This window comes from Somniosus microcephalus, chromosome 22 (genome assembly GCF_052327205.1).
Source record: "Somniosus microcephalus isolate GS21.2 chromosome 22, FLI_Smic_1.0, whole genome shotgun sequence".
NCBI classification, from domain to species: Eukaryota; Metazoa; Chordata; class Chondrichthyes; order Squaliformes; family Somniosidae; genus Somniosus; species Somniosus microcephalus.
Window position 1 is genome coordinate 51,360,935 of NC_141008.1, and position 23,624 is coordinate 51,384,558.

Here is a 23,624-nt window from a genome sequence, read left to right on the forward strand (position 1 = left end):
AAAAAACTGCAACAGCAAAAAGCAAGGTGTGGTTCCCATGCAGGAGGTTGATAAAAAAGGAAGTGAAGTGCCATTTCAAGAAGTCCAGCATTAGGGAGGGTGGGATCAGTAAGTAGTGAGTTTTGACACTCTTGGCAGACCTTGAAGAAGCTGAGCATTGTAGAACAGAAAACTGCAACTGCTGCCAAAAGCAGGCAGCAGAAACTGGGTAAACATTAACTCAATTGCATTTACCAATGGACTTTAACAAGGCAGTAAACACCTCAACAATCCAAGCAGAGGTCAAGTTTTATAAATTGTATTTACATTTACATTACATATTTGTATGTGATTTCAGGTTATACCCAAACTGAATGGTGTCGACAGGCAAGTAAGTAACTTACAACTGTAAACAATGGCTCTTGCAAATTGCTAGGACACTGATGTGATGCATTTGGTTGGACATAAAATGTTCTGGTTAAAATTTCAGAATTGAAAATTTGTACAATTCTCATCACCCCTATTAGAAGGGAATACAATTCACCAATGGCAGTCAGTCAATCTAGGGACAGTCGGTGGTATAAAACCGGTGAAATAATCCGTCATTTGCAAAAAGATCTTAGAAAAACCAACAATCCATTTAAAAGTTGGCAGGTGCCCAAACTGTGTTGCAGAAACTGCCACAACTTGCTTTTCATGGAACTGTTTGTTCCATACAATATGGAAAAGACAAGTTGCTTTAAAAGATGGCTGTTTTCCCCTTTGACAATTTCAGAATTGGAAAACACCAAGCACTGCATAAATCACCAAGATTATCCTGTTAACCAACTAAGTAAAAAGGGTTTCAAAAGTGTAAATTTTCACTGCAGACTCACTGGTACTTGCCTCAGTGTTGCTGGGATGCATGCCATTTAATAAGAGGATTACCAACAGCTTTCCGAAAAGTAGTAATAAAACATTCAGGTCCCATTCAATCTTCTGGGACTGTAAACCATCCTGTACAAGTTCTGGCAAACAATCTGGAAACAAATCCATTACAAAATCTACAACTTTCTAATTAGAGCTGCAGCAAACCTGTATATTCAAGCCTCTGACTGAACACATTACCAATGCTTTGAACAGTATTTTCAGTATTTTGTGGCACAAAAGTGCAGGAAATACAGGAACACAAGTGCCAAAGAAGGCAAAAACACTTTGGGTCAGAAGCTCAAATGAATACTTGGCACCCAATAGAAAGCCAAAATCCAGCTGGAGTAAACAGAGGGCCAGAGATTCGAGCTTCATTACAGCCCTACACACAATATACACTCAACCACCCATGTAGTGTTGCAAGTCCAGTGTTGCAACACAGTTTTCCTGATGCTACTCTGCATGACGTGAACAAGGGAACAAAGAGCTCAAACATAGAACAGATAGATTTTCATAAAACAAAAAGTTACAAAGTAACAAAAACACCTGGTCAAAGTTCATGGTTGTAATACAATATTACTATTTAGACAACATTCACAAAGAGTAGATATAGTAACTCTTTCACTGGGATGCAACCTTCTAATACTTCAGCAGTGCGGTCACTAGGTATATTTTACACATCAGTACTAATGCCAGTGCCAAGGAGAGGTTAAAAAAGTTATACTTAAGGCAATATACTTTAATGATAAGCCATGTGCTGCTTGCAGGATACTGGATTCATCACTTCAAAGGCGTCCTCTCACAAATTACAAAGCATTATCTACCAGTACTTCAACACTGTTCTACAGCTCAATAGTCTCCATACATATTTGGAAGGACAACCTAAACCTCTACTTTTCCATGATTCAATGGCTGATTTTCCCCCAACCCAATATTCAAGATGAGTCTAGGAGACTTTGTTCAGCTCCCACACACCACCCTGACTTGGAAATACATTGGCCGTTCGTTCATTGTTGCGGAGTCAAAATCCTGGAACTCCCTACCCAACAGAACTGTGGGAGTACCTTCACCTCTCAGACTGCAGCAGTTCAAGGCTGCAGCTCACCACCACCTTCAAGGGCAATTAGGGATGGGCCTTGCCAGCGACATCCATATCCCATGAACGAATATTTAAAAAAATATATATCTATGTACACTTGCCAACTGTTCTTGGAATCTACAATAAGCAAATAGAGTCAGCATTGCAAGAACACTTCAAAAAGGTGTTTGTAGTCAGCAAGCACATTTAACACGAGACAAAGTACAACCCACAGCACCTGAGCTACAGGGGGAGCAACAAAAAAAGGAAAAAATTCTCCAAGGAAAGTGAAGTGACTTGTGTGCCAGCCAACCAGCTAAAATTCATGGAACAACTTCCTTGTGATGGGTTCCCTCAAGAGTAGGAATCATGCTGTGGCTACTTGGTGTTGGGCTCGCACTGTGCAACATGTCTTGTATCTAGAGCAGCCAGGCAAAGGGTGTGCATCGCTGGCAGCTGAATGCAGAATCTATATTCTCTTGCCACAGAATTTTCTTTGGCTTGCTGAAGAATTAGGAGGTTCAGTCTATAGTTTTACACAAGTTTCCCCTCTTTCACACCCCCCATCTTCCATAGTTCAAGAGGGTATTGTATGGAATAAGTCTTGCAGCCCCATTACATTTTACAGAAATCCTAGCAACACATCAATAATCTGCACTTGCTACAATAAAGGTTACATTAATTGCTGAACTGTGATTAAAATAGAATTCAGGAAGTGTTTGCAATAGAAAATATTTCCCTTGGAATTTTTTTTGCAAAGCAGGAGATGCAAAAGTGGAATTACAATTCTCAAAAAGGATCAAGGTTAAGCACATACACCACTTGTCCATTTAAACATTTCCACAGATACACAACCTATCCTTCAATTATAGATTACATCTTCCAAAACATAACCAAGGCTTATTGCCAAAAGTACCTCCCCTGTAGGAATACATTTCATCCCTACCATTACACTTCCTGAAATTTCTAGTTTCAAAATGCTTCCTAATTTTTAAAGAGGTTGCAGGTCAAATTTTAATTGTAGCAGTTTACCAGATGGCTGGCTATTTGTCACAGCAATCTGAATAATGACCCCAGGAAACGCAAGGTTTATGGAGACTAGGTTTGATTGCAATCTTTATCATTCCTTCCCCCCCCTCCCCTCTCAAATCAGCAATGTCATTTTCACACATTCAGTAACATGGACAGCTTTAAAAAAGTGGTTTGAAGTTCGTAAATGTGACTGTGTGTAGTTTTAAATAGAATTCCAAGAAGATGGTTTTCCCTTTATAAAATTACTGCTTAAATATGGCACACTCTACATTTAGACCATTAAAAATTACAGCAGGATATATTTTAACCAGCCAAAGGAACAGAGATTTTTTTTTATATAAAAGGGGGATATAGATACGTATCCTACATATGGATAGAAGAGGGCTCAAAAACCAAGGTTATCCTTTATATCTGCGCTCTTCCAATTCTGGCCTCTTAAGCATCCCCGATTTGAATCACGCCACCATTGGTGGCTATGCCTTCAGCTGGCAATGCCCCAAGCTCTGCAATTCCCTCCCTAAACCTCACTGCATCTGTATCTCTTCCTCTTTCTCCTTTAAGACGCTCCTGAAAAGCTACTTTTTTGACCGAGCTTTTGGTCATCTGCCCTCATTTCTCCTTGTGCCTCTGTGCCAATTTTTGTTTTATAATGCTCCTGTGAAGCACTTGGGGATGTTTTACTAAGTTAAAGGCACTAGTTAAATACAAGTTGTTGTAGAGTTCAGATAGGTTGACTGCCAGAAATTTCAGATAAAAATCAGCAGTAACCATTTTCAAACCATCCAAGCCCACTGCTGACAGTGGGATCTGTAATTAGTGCAATTCAGAGCACATGGTTAGGTGATAAAACAATCTGGTAAAATTTGCAGAGGATACCACAAAGATGCTGGTGCAGTAACACATTTAAAAAAAGAGACAAGACTGCAAAATACATGTGAGCAACATTGGGCCCGTTTAGTGTTTCATTTACATAATAGGCAAATGTCAAATTTGGTTGAAGAAAATGTAGTGAAAAGGTGGATTTACTTCATATTCCTGCAAATCAGGAGGTATACAGCAGTTGCATGCAGGGATTAAGCACATTATGCAGATTTGTGGCATTAAGTAATGAGTACCAATGAGTGCAAAGGATAATGAGGGTTTTATGGAGTATTGCTTGTGTGCTTCGTTCTGCTCCCTCCTCCAAAATGTAATTGGAGAAAGCAGCAGTGATCATATCATGCACATCACAGCTGTCAAACATACTGCAAAGTAAAGACGGTGACCAAAAAAGTAAAAATGACATCAACTACACCTTTTCTTTCACACATTCTGCAACAAATAGAACAAAAGCAATTTTTGAAAGTTGCACAAAGTAGTTCCATATATAAAGTCAGAACAATTCCAAACTTAAAAACACAGTACAACTTTATAATGAACATTATAAATACTGTCATGACAACGTCATAACAAGGTTTGAAGTGCTGGGAATAGGATAATCTTCCTGAATAATTTTACCAGTCTTCCAAAATAAACTTCCTTTTAAACTTGGCAGACATTGCATAATTTTGATTAAACTCAATTTATTTCTGTACTTCATGACTTGATGGTAGCTTGCAGCTTAACATCGGTTTTTGATTGGGAAAACAAGACTTTTTTTTAAAACCAGTATTTTTCCCCTTCTCGCCCTACCCCATTCCATGGCCAGAAGAGCAACAGGAATCCTTGTTCCTATAGCTCAGCCAAGGATGCTTTGTACTGGCTGCCAAGAGATCCAGAAGAGTAATCCAGGATTACTCAGGTGCTCGTAGGAAATGGGTGACCTCCGTCCGCTTGCTGCCTTCCCCACAACCTAGCTAGAACATGTCATGTGAGAAATCGCAGGTGCAAAGCTGCGTCCTTCTATTACACAACACATCAATCCAACTGGCATCCTGGTGTAATATTTCTTAATTCTTCAATATGAATATACACAAGTTGGCACATTAACTCAAGAACCGAAATATGATTCTGCAGAATAAAAATTACATTTAATCCCAAGTGCATCATGAAGACATTTTTCCTTAATGGTAGGTCTGTGTTCTGTAATTAATTGTCATTATTAACATTTCTGTGGTAATTTTTCCAAACAAAAGCTAAATATTTGATCCTCAACATGTTTAGCTCCCAAGTACCAAGATCCTTAAAATGTTAACTACTTCAAAAACCAGGACAAGTAGGGTTTCAAAATTTTATAATGGAAATTATATTCAACTACAAAAACAGTTGATCTGTATTCTTAGGCAAATTACATTGAGTTTCTCCTTAAAATTATAAACATTTAAATTTAAATGTAAAAGCAGTAATAAATTATGCAATTCTCAATGGCCAGTTACAAATCCAGCCATGCAGTCATAGAGAAGCACAAATAAAGACCAAACATTTTTCTAACAGGGAATCATCCAGGGCCAACCTCGTACATTTCACAGCAACAAAGGATGGAATTGCAGAGATATGTCTCTCAGTCAAAGATGTTGTGTGGCAGAGGGATAAAATAAGCACCTTCAAAAAGAGGCAAACTAGGAGTTGAAGCTAGAGTTTTTTGGGGGAAAAAAAGTATATTAACAGTATTGATGCAGAGAGTAATTTGTTGGTTTCTCTGCCTTTATTTCCCCATGTTATAGCTGGGGTAGAGCAAACAAAGGGCAACCCCCAGCTTAAGTGCCTCTTGCAGTGGCTAGTTTAGGACTACAGGCTTGTGTCAGCCATGGTGCTTGGCACAGAGATTACCAGAGGGGCAGGAAAATATGAGACGGGTTTAGGGAAGGAAAGGACAATATTGTGCGTAAAAGGCAACAATATTCTTTTCTTCCTTGCTGGGGTACAGTACGAGTGCCAGCCGCCCTCAATACCTCACCGATGTGGCCATTCTTCCTGTGAGCCACAGGTCATTTAGCCATCATGCACTTGATTTTCCAAGTTACATGCCCATAAGAATCCCCCCCTACCCAACATTTTTCGCCCCTTCACAATGCTGTAATCACTTAAATATAAACAGTCTACAGCATTAGCATGCTAAAATTTCAAGCTTACTTAGAACGGCTGAAATGCTTTAGACTTAAGTGGCAGCTTCACAACAGGCATACTTTTTGTCAAACCCCTTACAACAAAGCCTTGATTAAGCAGTCGGCCACGAGGAAGCTTGTTGCATAACACTGAATATCTACAATATCAAGGAGGTTGGCACAATCTGTCCAGTATAGGTCCTTCCAGGATGATAAATACAGATATTCAAACAACTAATGATGAACCGGAGGCTCAAAATGAAAGCTGCTGGAAGGCATTACTTGAAGGCCAAGTACAAGAACAAGAACATGTGCTCACATATGATTGAGCTGCAGAGACACAAATTTGCTGGTGCTGTTCTGCACCCCCGTAACTGGTGGAGTCACCATCTGATAGGAACACTGCGTGTGTCCATGCTAGTCAGAAAGGTAATAGTGGCAACACATTCTCTTATTTTATGGCTAATTGTGCTATTCGGCTCCAAACCAAACTACGAGACATCCACAGAAGCAGAGTTTTTCTGTTTATTGAGTACACACATTCTCCCCATAGGGGCACAGTTTAGTTACCCAAGACCAGAGACTTCAGATGGCAGTTGGCAAGAGGCAAAGCTCGAGGAGCCCCAAGTACGACTGGAGTTGAACTGACTAAAATCAAGCAGCAGAGCATTGATGAGCTGTCTGTTGCTTGTCCAACTAGAATCATCTCATCCAAAAACTGCATTTGGGAGAGGATACTGGCAACTTATTCTACAGAAACCACACCTTCTCTTGGCCACTGTAAATAAAAGCATAATTTTCCCAAGTACTGTAAATGGAAAAGAAATGTCCTCCATTTGATATTTACAATGCTAGGGTCCTTTGCGGTTCAGCAGGTTTATCTGGCGAGAAACTGAGCCACTCACACCAGGAAAATCCCAGGTTCAATCCCTAGTTGAAGTCAGCTAATCTCAGCTGGGATGTTCCAATTAGCCTCCGCACCCCAGAGAATCAGGTTCTACCAACCTCACGAGAAACATCTATGGTGTTCTATCTAGAGACAACAATTAGCGTTGAAGAAACACACCCAACCAGCTAAACTCAATTGTAGCCAACACTGGGAATCAAAGTTCAAACCTTTGAGTCAATTGTTCAACAACCCAGCTGCCCAAGCTGCCAAAATACAACCAATATTAGATTTGAATACTGCCCAGTGAAAAGTTTATATATGCAGTAATTACAGTAATACTTACCCATTAAATCCACTGATTAATTTCTTTTGACCAGCACAGTGTTTATAATGCACAGAAGGATGCTTACAGCAGAGGTCATTAAGTAGAGCAAAAATCATCCCTCTACTCCCCAAAGTAATAGTCTGGTAGCATTACCCGACTGCACATTACTAATTAATGAATGTTTCCTGACCCGAGCTCAGTAAGTGGTGCTTTTCACACATGGATTTACAGAGAAAGATGCAGTCAACACATTACAATTTATTATGCTTAGAAGATTTAATAGTTGAATTGTATGTGCATTTCACATAATCTCCTCTACCACCACCGCCCCCCCCCCCCAAAATTTATTCAATCCTCCATTTTACATAAAACCCAAAATGGATACAATGGTTGAAATGCAACCCTAAATAAATAATCAGCTGTGCATCAGGTGTGTTCATTTTCCACATTAAAACTGGAGACCTGGCAACATGAAGCAAGGTACTTAATTGTTTAAATGTTGCGACAAGCATTGCAGTTATTAAGATTAAAAAAGACAGCTTGAATTATGGTGGAGATCGCTTCCAAATCAAAAAAATGTTGGCATCTGGAAACACATTTTTAAAACCTTTTGAAAGTTGGCAGTGAAAACATTTTATTGTTTTAAAGTGTCCTTTGGTTTTCCCCAAGACCACCAAATACAATAAAGATAATCTTGTGTGGCTTTACAAGACACAAGGCTTATCACAGTTGGAACAGCTAGCAATCCAAAGTGCTATTAACAGATGTTCAGCTAGCATTGCACGCTAGTAAACAGCGAGTTTAAAAGGCACTTCTGTAACAAGTGTGAAGTTGGAGTCAGCAGCACAGTAATACAACTATCAATTTTACACGACAAATATAAAACAAGTCAAATTTCACACCTGCATCACTGCCTGAGACTCACCATTTTATGGGTTCAAGGGCTACAGTTGGAATTTGACTGACCAACAGGGGCTGGCATCTCACAGATGCTGTAAATAGGAGAGCAGCACTCGAGGTCACAGACCTCCACTTGAACACAGCTCTCCTGCAGTCCCAGCAGTAATGCAAAAGTACTTAAAATGATACATTGCATTTTTTTCCCCTGACTGATCTGGGAGCAGATTGCCCACATTTTTTAAAAAAATCAAATCTTTGTACCCAAATGTATTTCATTTTGGTATTGGTAATTGGCTTATATATTGGTACCAATATTCTATAATTAAAAACTATATTGATACAACATTAAAGTCTGTTAAGTGGGTTTTTTTAATATAATACTTTCACCACTACTTTAGTTAGTACTACAAATTCAAAATAGTCTCTCCAGACAAAAAGTTTGAGACATCAAATCTATAGTTGCACTGCTGGGATGTTTCTCAAATTAAGTTGGCAAAATACAAAAGAAATTCACAACCATTACACATCACTAAGTGACAACACTGCAGATGCATACAAATCTAGCTTAGTCATTCATATCTAGCTTTCCCACAAAATGCTCAAATCTTCTATACACTAAATTGGAATTTTACACATAGCTAAGAATCATGTTTGGCTAAGTGAATGCATGTCTGAACAGGAAGCAGACTGTGCCACACAAGGCCCTCATCCATTATATTAGCTGCATGAATGAATCACATGCACTGATAGAAATATTAATTAGTGCAAGCGTCAACTGAAAAACAAGGAAATGCAGATCATGTGTAAGCAAGTTCCAAAAACAAACATCAGCTCACTCAATGTGCTGTCAATCGACAATGAAGTGGAAGTGTATCAGTAATGTTTTTCTAATTTTAGTTATAGTTGTGTCAACATCATATTTCACATATAAAATATAGCACACCCAAGATACAATGAAACTCCTTCTACACTGCCTCAAAAATGTACCTCAAAATGCAACTTCAGAAAAACATCTGGGCTAATAAAAAAAGCCAGAAAAATGTTGTTACTGTACTCCTAACGAAGTACTGAGATTGAAACTAGCAGTTAACCAAACGTGGTTTAATGCACTGGTAAAAGTTACAAACAAAAACGCAGGAGAAACTCTAAACAGGTCTGTGCTATACTTGGTTCCACGAGGACTGAAAGGACACGCCTCTCCCCTCTGACGTCATCACATTTCCCGCCGTTGGGAACGTCACGTGACCTGCGTGATGACATCATCGCGCTGGATCGACATTTTACCGAACCCACGCTATTTATACAGAGCAAACATTTAAAGGTAACAAACCCCTGTTAAAGGCAATTATATACATTATACTGCAAGAGTCTCTTGGTGGCTTTGCCACATTACCATCCTGGAGACAATGTCCCCCCCCACTCCAAGCCACCATCACGCCACAGCCATTCTGGCAAGATCAATAACATGGAGCATCTCAAAAGTAGTTCCATTAATCTCGACAGGAACCAGGTACTTCAGACCAGCATAGAAGTCAATCTGGAACCAACTAATCCCAGGAAAATGCATAGTACTGAGAATATTTTTATTAATCCATTTGTTTACTATCCGACAGCAGACATTCTTTTGGGCGGGGGGGGGAAGAAATAAATAAAAAAGGGGTTTAGGGTTAGAATCCAGGTTGAGTATTCATTTAACAAAGTTACACATTTTTGAAACTTCACTATCAACTGGTGCTCAGTTTCATACGTCCTAACTAAATAGGGTGTTCTTGCATCAAGTTCATGCTGTACATGGCTACACAAGAGGAAATATTCTTTGTTCCAGTCCTACTCGGGTCCACTCCCTCACCTCTTTTTCCGGTACATTGATGACTATCGGTGCCGTTTCCTGCTCTCGCCTTGAACTAGACAATTTCATTCACTTTGCCTCCAATTTCCACCCTTCCCTCACCTTCACTTGGTCCACCTCCGACTCTTCCCTTCCTCGACTTCTCCGTCTCCATCTCTGGGGATAGGTTATTGACCATTCACTACAAGCCCACTGACTCCCACAGCTGCCTGGACTACACTTCCTCCCACCCCGCCTCCTGTAAGGACTCTATTCCATTCTCCCAGTTTCTCCGTCTCCGCAACATCTGCTCCGAAGGTGCCACCTTCCACACCAGTGCTTCCGACATGTCTTCCTTTTTCCTCAACCGAGGATTCCCCTCTACCATGGTTGACGCGGCCCTCAACCGCGTCCGTTCTGTCTCCCGCACTTCTGCCCTCACCCCTGCCCCTCCCGGAACCACGATAGGGTTCCCTTTGTCCTCACCTTTCACCCCACCAGCCTCCACATTCAACGGATCATCCTCCGCCATCTCCAAACAAATCTTCCCCTCCCCTTTCAGCATTCCGTAGGGACCGCTCCCTCCGAGACACCCTAGTCCACTCCTCTATCACCCCCAGCAACCCTTCGCCAGGCATCTTCCCGTGTAAGCGCAGGAGATGCAACACCTGCCCTTTTACCTCCCCCCTGCCCAGGGCCCCAAACACCCCTTACAGGTGAAACAGTGATTTACTTGTACTTCTTGCAATCTAGTATACTGTATTCACTGCTCACGATGCAGTCTCTACATTGGAGAGACCAAACGCAGATTGGGTGACCGTTTTGCGGAACACCTCCGTTCAGTCCGTCAGGGTGACCCCGAGCTTCCGGTCGCCTGTCAATTCAATTCACCGCTGCATTCCCACTCAGACCTCACCGTCCTTGGCCTCTTGCATTGTTCCACGGAAGCTCAGCGTAAGCTCGAGGAACAGCACCTTATCTTCCGATTAGGCACTTTACAGCCTTCCGGACTCAATATAGAGTTCAACAATTTCAGATCATAACCTCAGCCTCTATCATATTTTTTATCCTCACTTTTGGTTTGTGCCTTTCCCTTTTTTTTTCTCTCCCACATGGCAGCGGTCTTTCATTCTGCCAGCGCATTTCACACTTCATCTAGAGCCATCCTTTGTCTCTTTACTTGTCCTATTACCATCTCGTCTCGCCTTGAATATCTCAATGTCTCTTCACCTCTCCCAGTCCTTCCTTTTTGTTCTTTCATCCCCTCCCCCATTTCCCAGCCCCCAAACTTGCTTCTTAATCTGTTTCATTTCCTGCTTTTTTCTCAGTCCTGACGAAGGGTCTTCAACCTGAAACGTTAACCGTTTCTCTCTCCACAGATGTTGCCTGGCCTGCTGAGTTTTTCCAGTGTTTTTTGTTATGAAAGATTCTGGATACTTTTTAGTGTTGATGTTTTGATTAACCTTTAGTTGCAGTTAGGACAGATAAACAGACGCCCTCCATGACAGGCAGAACTTGCTGGTGGGCCACTATATAGTTAGGGAGCCTGTACAAACAGGAGAATGGTTGGGATAGGGGATGATTTAGCTTGCCTAGCTGAAATTGTGAGTCAGAGCTCTGGAAAAACCATAGAAGAATCCAACGTGGAAAGAACAAGCTTTAGCCAAATTGAGCTTTGAAATTGCAGTCTACCAACAAGCTGGTCCACAGGTCGAATAAAAAAGGTCCAAAAGTACGAGGAAAAAGAAACACATTTTAATCACTAATTTTTAGTGCTATTCGTAGGGTTTCATTGAAGCATTTAACAGTCGGAAATGCACACTCAACTCGGACAGGGGGCACTCATTTCTGTTCAACAAATTTCATTATAATTTCTACTGTATAAATTTGGCCCATAAAAAGCACTCATTTTTAAAATCAGAATAATTAAATTGGAATAATTTATATACACTTGCTCCCACACTTGTTACTATCAAAATTCTTCAGATTTCTCAAAGACCCTTCTGTTGCAGTTCAGGCTCTCTTCACTGCCCCACCTCAACCTACTATTACTGTCTTGTGTTCCCAACAATAGGGAACTCAGCGTTAGAATTTATCTTGTGGTGCAAAACCTTCAGCCTTATGTCACGTGTGTGATAGTACAACTAAGATTAACAATTATCCAACTGCAGATAACACAGGAAGGCAGAAAATATCAGACCAGTGTCAACAGGCTAAAATCAGTCACGATTTATTTACAGCTTAAATATATAAAAGCATTAAGGCACAGCAAGATACTTAGAATGCAATACTTATGAACAACAGCATGAGTTCACAAACTGTTAATATCCTTTTTAGAACACTAGTAGATATTCTGTGGAGAGAACATCAGGACCACCAAAAAAGTCACATTTCAGCTTTATTAAATGGTGTTCTGGGACTTTTACAATGATCAATTATGCTGTGAAAACCATAAGTATACACGCATCACTTGCCAATTCATTTCTGTAGAAAATTCAGTTACAAACATTTCTAGTATGAACCATTTTTGAGGCTTTAGGGATTTTTAATATTAAAATATGGCAACTGTAAAGAAAATTGAGCATAAGGTAATTTGCTGGTTTATGGAAATTTATTTTATTTGAAGACAGCATAAATCAGTAAACTCACTATTATTGAGCCAAGGGGTAAATTTTCCAGTCTTATGCTCTTGGCACATGTCAGGGAAATTAATTTCCACAGCCCATCATTTTGGGTCCATTCATTTCAAAGGATGGAAAATCATGGGCTGTATGTAGGTGCTCAATTCCCCGATACGCACTCTTGACATTTACAGAAGCAGGAAATTTACCCATAAATGCTTTAAGGCAGCAATGTAAAGACAGAAACCACTGGCAATGGGAAAGACAGAAATGGGGGGTGGGGTAAACACAACATCACTTGTGCAGGCAGGTAAGGGGAGGAGGCTAATGAGGATCTGAAAAGGAGCCAAGAGAGCAATTTGGGTTCATTCTCCTGGGTTCCCTACCCTACAAGGCTGCTAGAACCCACTCTTCTCCAACACTGCCAGATCACAGCAACAACCCAATACTGCAAGACACTCCAAGCCAATTCACTGAATTCCTCTTCCCAGTCCTGATTAAGCAGAACTACTCCTCCTCCCCACTTTTCCTGGTCCTAGGACCCCTCTCAATGCTCACCCAGAGATTACTCCCAGTGCTCCCTGATCCCAAGTACGTCCCAATCTTCCCAGACCCCCACCCTCGCCCCCAAACCTCACTGCTCAATTATTCCAGAACTTGCCTCAGTGTTAACCAGTTAATTCTTCTGGTTCGAGTATTTAACAAATTCTGTCCTTTTTACATACCTGTAAAAATGTCAATCAATATTCTATTTACTATTGTGCCACTAAGCATGAAGCATTTGGGCCAAAACTAGAGGAATGCTATAGCAGTGGCTGCATTTACACGGTACTGTACAAAGGAAATAGATTAAAACATCCTGCAGAGAGCCGACATCTTCTTTAGTTAACCAAGACTTGATATTGCCACCTTTTTTGATCATTATGTACACAAATCTGCTTTCAAGCAACAGTTTTGGTATACCACAAGGCCATTATAATGAAGAATTACTGCATCTGCTGTATTCAGTACTTCAATTAACTGATGATGCCAGCAGCATCTGTACTGAAAAATTTAAGTTTTACATCAAGAAATGAAACTATTGGCTTGCTCCGTATGTTTCACCATGTCCATGTTGGAAGATTTCTGTGTGCTCAGGTTAAGTCTCCTTTGTACACAAATCTTACCCCCACCACTACTTGCACCAACTGCTGCCAAGAGGGTAGATAGGTAGGTGATCTGCTCCCAGACCTCTGCTAATGCCAGTCTAAAACCAGCCACTAGAAGGGGTTTATAAGTGGCCTGGGCAGCATTTTCACTCCCAGATCTTCCATCCCTTCAAGCAGGGCCTGGGTTCCACTCACCACCGCCCCACGACTGAGCTACTCAAGTCAAGAACTCAGTGTCAGCCAGTGGCTCAGTTGGTAGCCCCCTCACCCCAGAGTCAGAAGGCTGTGGGTTCAAGTCCCACTCCAGAGACCCGAAGACCAAAATCTAGGCTGAAACTCCAGTGCAGTGCGGAGGATGCCATCTTTTGGATAAAATGTTAAACCGAGGCCCTGTCTGCTCTCAGATGGACATAAAAGATCCCATGGCACTATAATTGAAGAAGAGCGGGGGAGTTATCCCCAGTGTCCTGGTCAATATTTATCCCTCAATCAACATCACAAATAGATTATCTGGTCATTATCACATTGCTGTTTGTGGGAGCTTGCTGTGCACAAACTGGCTGCCATGTTTCCCACATTACAACAGTGACTACACTTCAAAAGTACTTCATTGGCTGTAAACCGCTTTGAATGTCCTGAAAGGCGCTATAGAAATGCAAGTTGTCTTTCTTTTCTTTTTATAGATGAAGGACCATGGCCTAGCACACAATGCTGCAAGCCACCACGGGGGACATAAGTTCAAGCTTTCAAGAAAGCAAGTGTATAAATTATAAAAATATTAAAGAAATGCACAGGAGTTTTCAAAAACAAAAGCAATGGTGGTTTATTAGTGCATTAATGGGACATAAAAAATGTAAGCCTTGCTTAATTAACAATGGCTCTGAACTGAGGACTTGCTCGTACAGCACAAGTTCCATTTAAAAACATTCTGCCCCCTCACTTCTTATAGCACCACCTTCGAAATTAAGGATTCCTCAAGGAAATCATTAAGTTGAAATTGTTAAGTGATTCATTTTATTTATTAAGTGAACACATAACAAGCAGCCCCAAGATGTCTAGTCACAAATGAACTTGCATATTGCAACCAAGATGAATTAATCAGGGTTAATCAATATAAGCAAAAGATTACAACTACAGACCAAATGTAAAAACTGGCACTCCAAAAAAAGTGACCACCAACAGCATCCTGCTTAAAAAGCCATTTACATTCTTTTACTTCAACCTAACAATTTCTTACTTTCAGGTGGTGAGCTCTGATGGCATTGTACTGTCTTAGAGGACACTATAACAATCCTAATTTAGATCTTTCACACTGTTGGAAGTCAATCTCTGAACAGAAATGAAATCATTAACATAACAACACTTCAGCTGTCTGTGCTAATTCAACTCCATCACAGTTTGACACACACACACACACACACACACACACACACACACACACACACACACACACACACACACACACACACACACACACACACACACACACACACACACACACACACACACACACACACACACACACACACACTTATTTTAAACTATATTTTTTTAAAAAGGAGATGCAGAGTGTATCTAAAGCTTTCAAAAAGAGATGCTCTCTTGGAGATTCTACACAGGCCTGGGGAAAATGCATCAAATGATGTAGTACTTTGTAGTAGACTTTGAAGATCCCAGGTTTAATGCTATGGAGTAGATCTTAACCAGGGCAGTGGTGGAGGCTTTATAGTCAGCATGCATTTCAAGCACAGACAGTTAGGGAAGAGTTCCTGGATCAGATCTCTAACCTACCAGGAATTGCTTATAAAATGATTAACACATTAAAAAGTTTTGAAACACAGTTAAGGAGGTAGAAATAAGAGAACTTGGCAAGATCCATGCTGCCTGCAGGTGGTAACACAGAGTTGTAACAGGAATTAATCTATACTTTGTAACAGCTTAACCTACTAGTAGGGAACTGGAGGGAAAAGGACTGCAAATTCTAAACACAAAAGCAGAAAAATACATCAGTCATTCAGCATCTGTAAAGAGAAATAAAAGAGACATTTTGGGCGTCTACCAGTCATCAGAACCCCTGATGAAAGGTACACACCCAAAACACCATAAACTGTCCGCTTATAGGTGCTAACTGATTGGCTACAAATCTCCTGCATCTTCCAACCTCCCCAACCAAACCTACCCCAGTATTTTCTCTTTAGTAGAGAACCTACTTTTAGATTCAAAATTGCAAACAATTGGATACCCAAATCCTATTCTGTAAATGCCAGCTACTATCAGGGAAAGAAGCAACAGATTTTACTTGAAGTATGGTCATTAGGGAATGTTGCTGAAGTTCAGTATGGAGATATAAGGACAATGGACCAACAAGACCCCCTAGTAAAGAAATGCTAACATCTCTAGTACTCTTTCTGCACAACATTATTCCAGTAAATCAGATGTTCAGAATACTAAACAATTAACCAAGCCTATTTGAATTTGAACAACAGGTAGTTTGATTGATTCCATTAGACAAGGAAATTAACACATCTCAGTAATGCACAATCTCACTGAAAAATATGGAGTGAACCTTAGCACTCCAAGGTCTGTGACTTCATGCCCTTTCCTTGTGTTTTGTTCAGCTATAGTCTACTGTGATAAAATGTCAAGCTGATCAGTGTTTTTCTCCCCCAAAATCAGTCTTTTTGCCAAGCTGGTTACTTTGCGAGCTAATGATGATTACATGTGTGTTTATATAAAGTATCAATAAGCAAATCAATGAATTAACTAATAAGGAAAGTAGCTATAATCTCAGTGAACCTTAGCATTCTGACTCGGTCAGAAGGTGCAGGATTCAAACCCTACTCCAGATAGTCCCAGCAAGCAGAGACCAGTGCTCCAGCTCTGAATTCTGGGTCAACATCCAGCAGAATATGCTCATCCGGTAGATGTGGGTGCCTGCACCCCCCCCCCCCCCCCACATACAAGTTATGAGGGCAAAGAAAACCCTCTCGTCATATATGACTAACCACCCTAGCATCATATGTAACTAACCACCCTATCGGCTGATATAAAAGCTTACAGCCATCAGTCGCAGCCTGCCAGACTGTTAATCAGTCTACGAATCCTTCCTCTACTTCACACTCGTCCCTTAGAAGATACAAAATATTTCTTGCTCACAGACCACTGCTATGGAGTTAAAGCTACTAGACAGCCATTTCCTTCCATACACTGAACACCACAAAAACTAGAAACATATTAACCTCATCTCTGCATGGAGTAATGGGACTAGTTTTGTTCCAATAGATAATGTGGCTCACTAGTGAAAATAGTTCTGACAACTTGCATTTAAACAGCACCTTTAGCATAGAAATAAATCAAGGTGTAATATATAAAAAACCAAAAGGCAGCAATATTAGGCAGGATAACCAAAAGCAGTGGGTTTTAAGAAGGGCCTTAAAAGAGCACGACACCTAATTGACAAGTCACAGCCACCAATGATGGGGGAGGGAGTGAGAATGCATGCAAGGCCAGAGGAATGCAGAGTTCAAATGCGATTTTGGGGTTGGGGGGGGGGGGGGGGGGGGCGCGCGCAGGCTGGAGGGGGTTACAGAGATTGAGAGGGGTCAAGGCTATGAAAGGATTTAAACAGGAGTACAAGAATTTTAAAATTTGAGGCATTGAGTACTGAGAGTCAAGGCAGGTGCTTTAAGTCTACTTGCCAAATTATTTGGTTACTTTCAAGCGAGTCCTTTAGGAAAGGGGAAATAAGCTTCACTATTTTGAGAGACAGAGAAAATAAATTCTGCACGTTTATCCTGTTACAGTCCCCACCACTTAAACCATCCCCGTGTATCCTGGGCAGCCACCTTTATCGGGCAAATGTCACTGACAATTCGCCATAGGCGTCGTCAATAGTTTGAAAACAAAAAAAGGCAGCAAGTAGCTTTCGTTTCTGCCCCAGCCCCACCTTGCCCACCCGCCCCTCACCAATCCTTTGCTGGGATACAGCGCCAATCACTCTGTGGACCTCACCCAAGTGGCCATTATTTTATAGATGAGCCTTCATGGAGAGTCTTGCCAGATTATTTGATCAGGGTGTTGATAGATCATAATAAACATGGTTTTTTTTTTTTTTAAATTTAAAAAGGCTGAACTTTAGATCCATTCTTTTTCTCACCTTTGAGTTCATGGTGAATGAGGTCAGCAAAATTTGGCACTTCGCCCCACCAGAAAATCCAAAGCTCTCGGTGGCCCGGTATCATATCCCTTCGCCACACACAAAGTACATTAGCCTTCAAGCAGCGGCTAAAGCTGCAGAGGATGGCATCGTCTTCAGCCACCGGGATGACGAGGGGTGTCCCTACAGGACCTTGCCACGAATAACGTCGCCATTTAATTCCAGGCAGATCAGCCTAGGGGGAAAAACAGAAAAACAAAAAGGTTAATCTACTATTAAAGAATCAACTGCCCAGAGCCGTTTGGGTTGTAATAGGAAACAAATGGATAATCCAGTGTAAAGAGGTTTTCAAAATTTCAGCACATTTGATTAGCAGCCAGGAGGCCACAAGTTCAAGTCCCAGGACTGCCAGTCGTGCAAACCACTTAAGACAAGTTTCAGCAATTCTCAGCCAGGTCACCATCTCCAGGGCAGAAAAACATCATTTGTAATTTTTGACTTATATCCATTAAACTACCACAGAATACATCAAGCACAGCTACAGGAACAATCAGTGATCCAGGACACCATACCTTACCCAACTGAAATGGGCTCCATGGGAAGAGAATACAAAAATGTTAGAGTACAACACAGGATCAAAGATTGCAAGATATCCAAACTGGAAATCCATATATAAAAAATTCAAAAACATCCAGGTACTCAACTATTGTTATTCAATTTCTTCCATCACAGTTGATTTTATTTTGTGTCAGCCAGTGGCTCAGTTGGTAGCATCCTCGCTTGAGTCGGAAGGTTGTGGGTTCAAGTCCCACTCCAGAGGATTGAGCACAAAAATCTAGGCTGACACTCCAGTGCAGTGCTGAGGGAGTGCTGCACTGTTGGAGGTGCCGTCTTTCGAATGAGACGTTAAACCGAGACCCCGTCTGCTCTCTCAGGTGGACGTAAAAGATCCCGTGGTACTATTTCGAAGAAGAGCAGGGGAGTTATCCCCGGTGTCCTGGTCAATATTTATTCCTCAACCAACATCACACACAGATTATTTGGTCATTATCGCACTGCTGTTTGTGGGAGCTTGCTGTGCGCAAATTGGCTGCCACATTTCCTACATTACAACAGTAGTTACACTTCAAAACTATTTCATTGGCTGTAAAGCGCTTTGGGATGTCCGGTGGTCGTGAAAGGCGCTATATAAATGCAAGTCTTTCTTCCTTTTCTGAAAAAGGAGCATCTCCACAATGTTGCATTATGACGTTAATGGATGGAGGGGAGGAGGAGGGAAAGTGAAAAAGAGATGGGGGAAAAAAGTTGTTCAAGTAATTCAATTAATAACAGCACACAGGAAACACTGTACTGACTTCAGTGCATAGACTCAGGGTCATAAGGTGGTACATTCAAAAGTACAATTTGCTCCTTGCAACATTAACTAGAAGTTGTACTGTTCACAGGCTTCAGAATTAGTACTGGTTGACTCAACTGGGACCAGCTGATTCAACAGTGGATCAGTAACAATAGTATAACACCAGTGAACACATTCCAACACCAACACATGCTTACTACATTGTACATGCTCCCACGTGCAAGAAGTTCCTTGTACATTATAATGTAATAAAACTACTTAAAAATGGATTCAGTATGTCTTTATGTACAGGCATTTAAAAGCTTTTATTGGCAACTGGTCAGTTATTCTTCCTACTGTGGCCTTAATTTTGAGCCCTGCAACATTAAATGGTTGCATACATGACAATGTTTTGGTCATAAAATTAAAAACCCAATTATGGCCCATATTTACAAGACATAAAAAGTTTCATTTGAGATTGCATACACAGTTCGCTACCAATAATTTTAGTTAAAGTAAATTAATTGCTAGAGGTTCAGTTATATGCAAAAGCTGAATATTCCGTTTCAAAGCTCAATGACAGGCTACTCACTCTATTCAGTACCAACTACAAACCTCTCCTCTCACAAAAAAGGCCTTCGATGCTTGGTTGACACATGGCAACAAAGCCTGAAAAGTACAGAACTTCTTTCCACCCCCCAAATTTCATAGTATTGAAAAATTTCCCACAGTGAGTTTTTAAATAGTCAAAATATCCCTCAGGATTCCTAGAGAGTGGCCAGTACCTGTGGAATTGTATCCTCGTAAGGGAATCAATACTTTTAGGGGGGAGTTGAAGAAAAACAGTTGAAAGAAATTATCCCATGTTACAACTTCAAGAGGCTTACTCCTGCTAAACTTTAAAAAGAGAAAAATCCACTAAGTACTCTGGACCAGTCTCCTTGCCGAAGTAATACTTTTACTACAGATATTTATGGCACAGCAGGTTTAATACTAACTTTTCTAACTGCTTTGGAATGCATTTGTACAGCCAGAAAAACTGCAGAGAACTCAATGTCAGTGTACAACTACACTGGTATGCTGGGATGATGTTCAACTACAGGGTGCTGCGCCAGACTATATTATGAATGACTTTACACTCTGGTCGAAATCCAGCAGTATATAAATATAGACGGTTAGGTACGCTTTCTTCTATGCAAGGGCTTCAGATAAAGTTTGAAAACAGGAAGTCACTGCTAAAATGTTATGTTGTTTTGCAAGTCAACACATTAAAGACTACAATATCTTAGTCACAGTTTCCCGTTTGAAGGCTGCTTACTCATAAAAGAACTCAGCTAGTTATTTGTTTTTTGTATTAGGAGCAGAAATCTACACAAATTTCTGAAGTAGACTGAATGTTTTCTCAACCACCACAAATTTGAAAAGAATACTGAAAACAAACTGTTTCAACGCCTGGTAACTCCTAATAAAAAGATGATCGCAGAGGGTTCAGATAAAGATGCAGAATCTTTTTTTAAAATAAATTGCCCCACTAGAAAACCATTTAGTAGAGCTTGTTAACATCACACTCAGTTACAGGCAGTGTGGCAAATGCATGGTCACTTTCCCTTCTCACCCATCTACTAACCATACGGATTAAACATGACTGTATTGGCCCACAAGTACACATTCACTTATATCAAATTCTGCACTTACATGGAGAGTGGCCATGCAAAAATATCTGATCTCTAGACAAGTGTAGAATAGACAAGACAACCGCCAATTCTTTTTTTTTTTTTTTTATAAACTTGTGTATTTATATAGCAGCTTTCACGACATCCCAAAGCACTTCACAGCCAATGAAGTATTTTTGGAGTGTAGTCACTGTGGTAAGTAGGGGAACATGTTTAATTTGCACACCAGGTCCCCAAACAGCAATGCAATAAAAGACCAGATAATCTGTTTTAGTGATGTTGGTTGCGGGATAAATGCACTATGTACGAGAGATAAATGTATTACATTTAAAAAACTGAACAACTGTTCATACTCCCCTGCTCTGCAAATAGTGCCATGGGATCTTTTACGTCCACTCGAGAGGATAGATGGGGCATTGGTTTACTGTCTCATCCAACAGTGCAACACTCCCTCAGAACTGCACTGTAGTATGAGCCAAGGTTATGCGCTCAAGTCTCTGGAGTGGAGGTCTTGAACCCAGGACCTTCTGACTCAGGAGGCAAGAGTGCTACTGACTGAGCCAAGGCTGACATCTACATTAAAACTATGCCCATTGTTCAAGCATAGAACTGGTTAGGACTATTAAAAAAAATTTAAAAGTAGATTTTAGTACCCTCAATCCTATTGGATGGGGATACAGCCATCAACACATCATAAAAACCGACACTCGGAACAAGTTCAATCATCACCAGCTAATAAAGCACACACCCTCAAATTCCAAAAAAAATAAATTTCATGGAAATATATTCAAGTTTCTTTTTTTTTTTTAAAAAGCACGGTTTTTAAACTTTGTTCGCAAACAGGGCTTCTCCGTTCATTTCACATAGTAACGCACGCAATGAATGTCCTGGCATGACTTTGGGCGGCAATCCCCTTGAGCACATCTGCAACACAATACAGATCTCAACATCCATCATCTCATAGGCGAATCAGACTAATGTGTGTGTGTAGGATTATTTCACACCCAAACCCAGCTCAGACTACAAACATCAAACCTCACATTGTAAAGCAAATTCACAGAAGGTGCTCCTGTCTCCCACTTCCCACCCCCACCAGCTGCCACCCCAGCATATCTGCTCTCAATCAATGTTACATGAAAAGCAGCAGTTCACAGAGAAGCCCTGTTCAAAAGACCACCTTAGACCCAAATTTTATCTAGGTATTGGGGACCTCCAACAAATTGAAGTACAAGGCATTAGTCAGCTCTCAGTCCCCTTACTTCAACTGAAAATATACTAACATTTATCATAACTATTGCACACCGACAATATAGACAAAACATTTGGACCACACACAAATCATTCGAAAACAGTGATGAGAATTCCACTACAAAACTAAAATGATGGAAATCACCATTAAAAAAGGAACTACAGAACCAATTAATGTAGTTTAGCCTGAAAACTAGCAGGCAAGTACAAGTTTGCCACAAACTTGGATTTCCTCCCAGAAGCTTACTCACATGGGTTGTGTGTCATGTGGTTCGAACATGTAAAGGCTTCCATGATGTTCTAACTACGTAAAAGCAATTTAAATTGAAACAGAAACAGTACCTTCAAGAAATTCTGTCTGCATCAATAGGTCTGGAATTCATCATTCATCTAGATACAGAAAAAAAGCTGACAAACCCATCTGCAGTGAGTTTTATCTTCAGGTGTTGCATTTATACAGTACCCGCTTGTCTGTACAAACTTATTCTCCCTTCATGGATATGTGACTTCAAACACTCTCCCATCACCATGATCTGGCTACAGTAAGTCTCAAGAACAGCCACCTGCCTCATGCACAATCTATTCTCCAACAGACACCGCATTAACTCAATCACTGTGGCCCGTCTCAACATCCCAACAGCTGCTGCTCTCACTGTTCCTGAAATAATCATTTCACACAAACTTAACATTTGGATACCATAGCAAGTGGCCCCATAACGCTCTATGCCACCGAGTGGTGGGGCTGTTCAATGCCTGCAATTCCTCAAGGCGCAGGTTCCTGATCTCAGCCACTTATTAAAATCAGCACTCTACTGGGAGGCAAAAGAAACAAAAATACAAGAATTGTACCATGCCACACTTATTTCCTAACATCCACCTTATTAAACCGACAATTCTCAAAAGGCATCGATGTGGGTCACCTACCTGCTTCTTTGGCCAGTATGGTAAAATAGGGAATAAGATTTTTTTTTATGGCCGGGGGGGAATAAGGGAGGGAAGAGAAACTTCTAAACTTATGCAAACCCCTGTGAAATTCTGTAAGATTTAAATTTCTTGTTTAAGAATATGAAGTTATTCAATTTAGATTTGTAATATATTGAATTATTAATCTTGCTGTAGTAATTTATACTGGAAGTTAGCAAATACAGTAATGGTTCTACAGGATATTACATTGTTCTAATATGAAGCATGGCCAAAACCTGTATAGTTTTTTTTAATAACTGCAATACTTTTTAGGCCAGTTATTTTAATACAAAACTTTTTCAAGCTATTACAGAAATAATGAAACAAACAGACAACAGGGAAACATAGTAGCAAGTCCTTTCAGGAATATACAAAACACTAATTTAAACAACATTTTTTTTTTTTTTTTTTAAATAACATTTGAATCCAAACAATAATTAGCTAATCCAAATTGAAGCTTCAAACTACAGGTTAACAGAAACATCTCATGTCCAAACCTTCATCCCTTTTTAAAAA

The 23,624-nt window shown here is 40.5% G+C and overlaps 1 protein-coding gene across 2 annotated transcripts in view; it reads right to left on the bottom strand.

Moving 5' to 3' along the window:
- med13a (mediator complex subunit 13a) overlaps positions 1-23,624 on the bottom strand; it is a 140,196-nt gene that overhangs the window by 110,051 nt on the left and 6,521 nt on the right. For both annotated transcript variants that reach the window (XR_015073247.1, XM_085964700.1), the window contains exon 2: positions 17,889-18,123. Coding sequence is in view for 1 of the 2 variants with exons in the window: in XM_085964700.1 (XP_085820826.1) it covers positions 17,889-18,123 (235 nt within the window). In the remaining variant the exon portion in view is untranslated. The remainder of the gene's footprint in view (positions 1-17,888; positions 18,124-23,624) is intronic.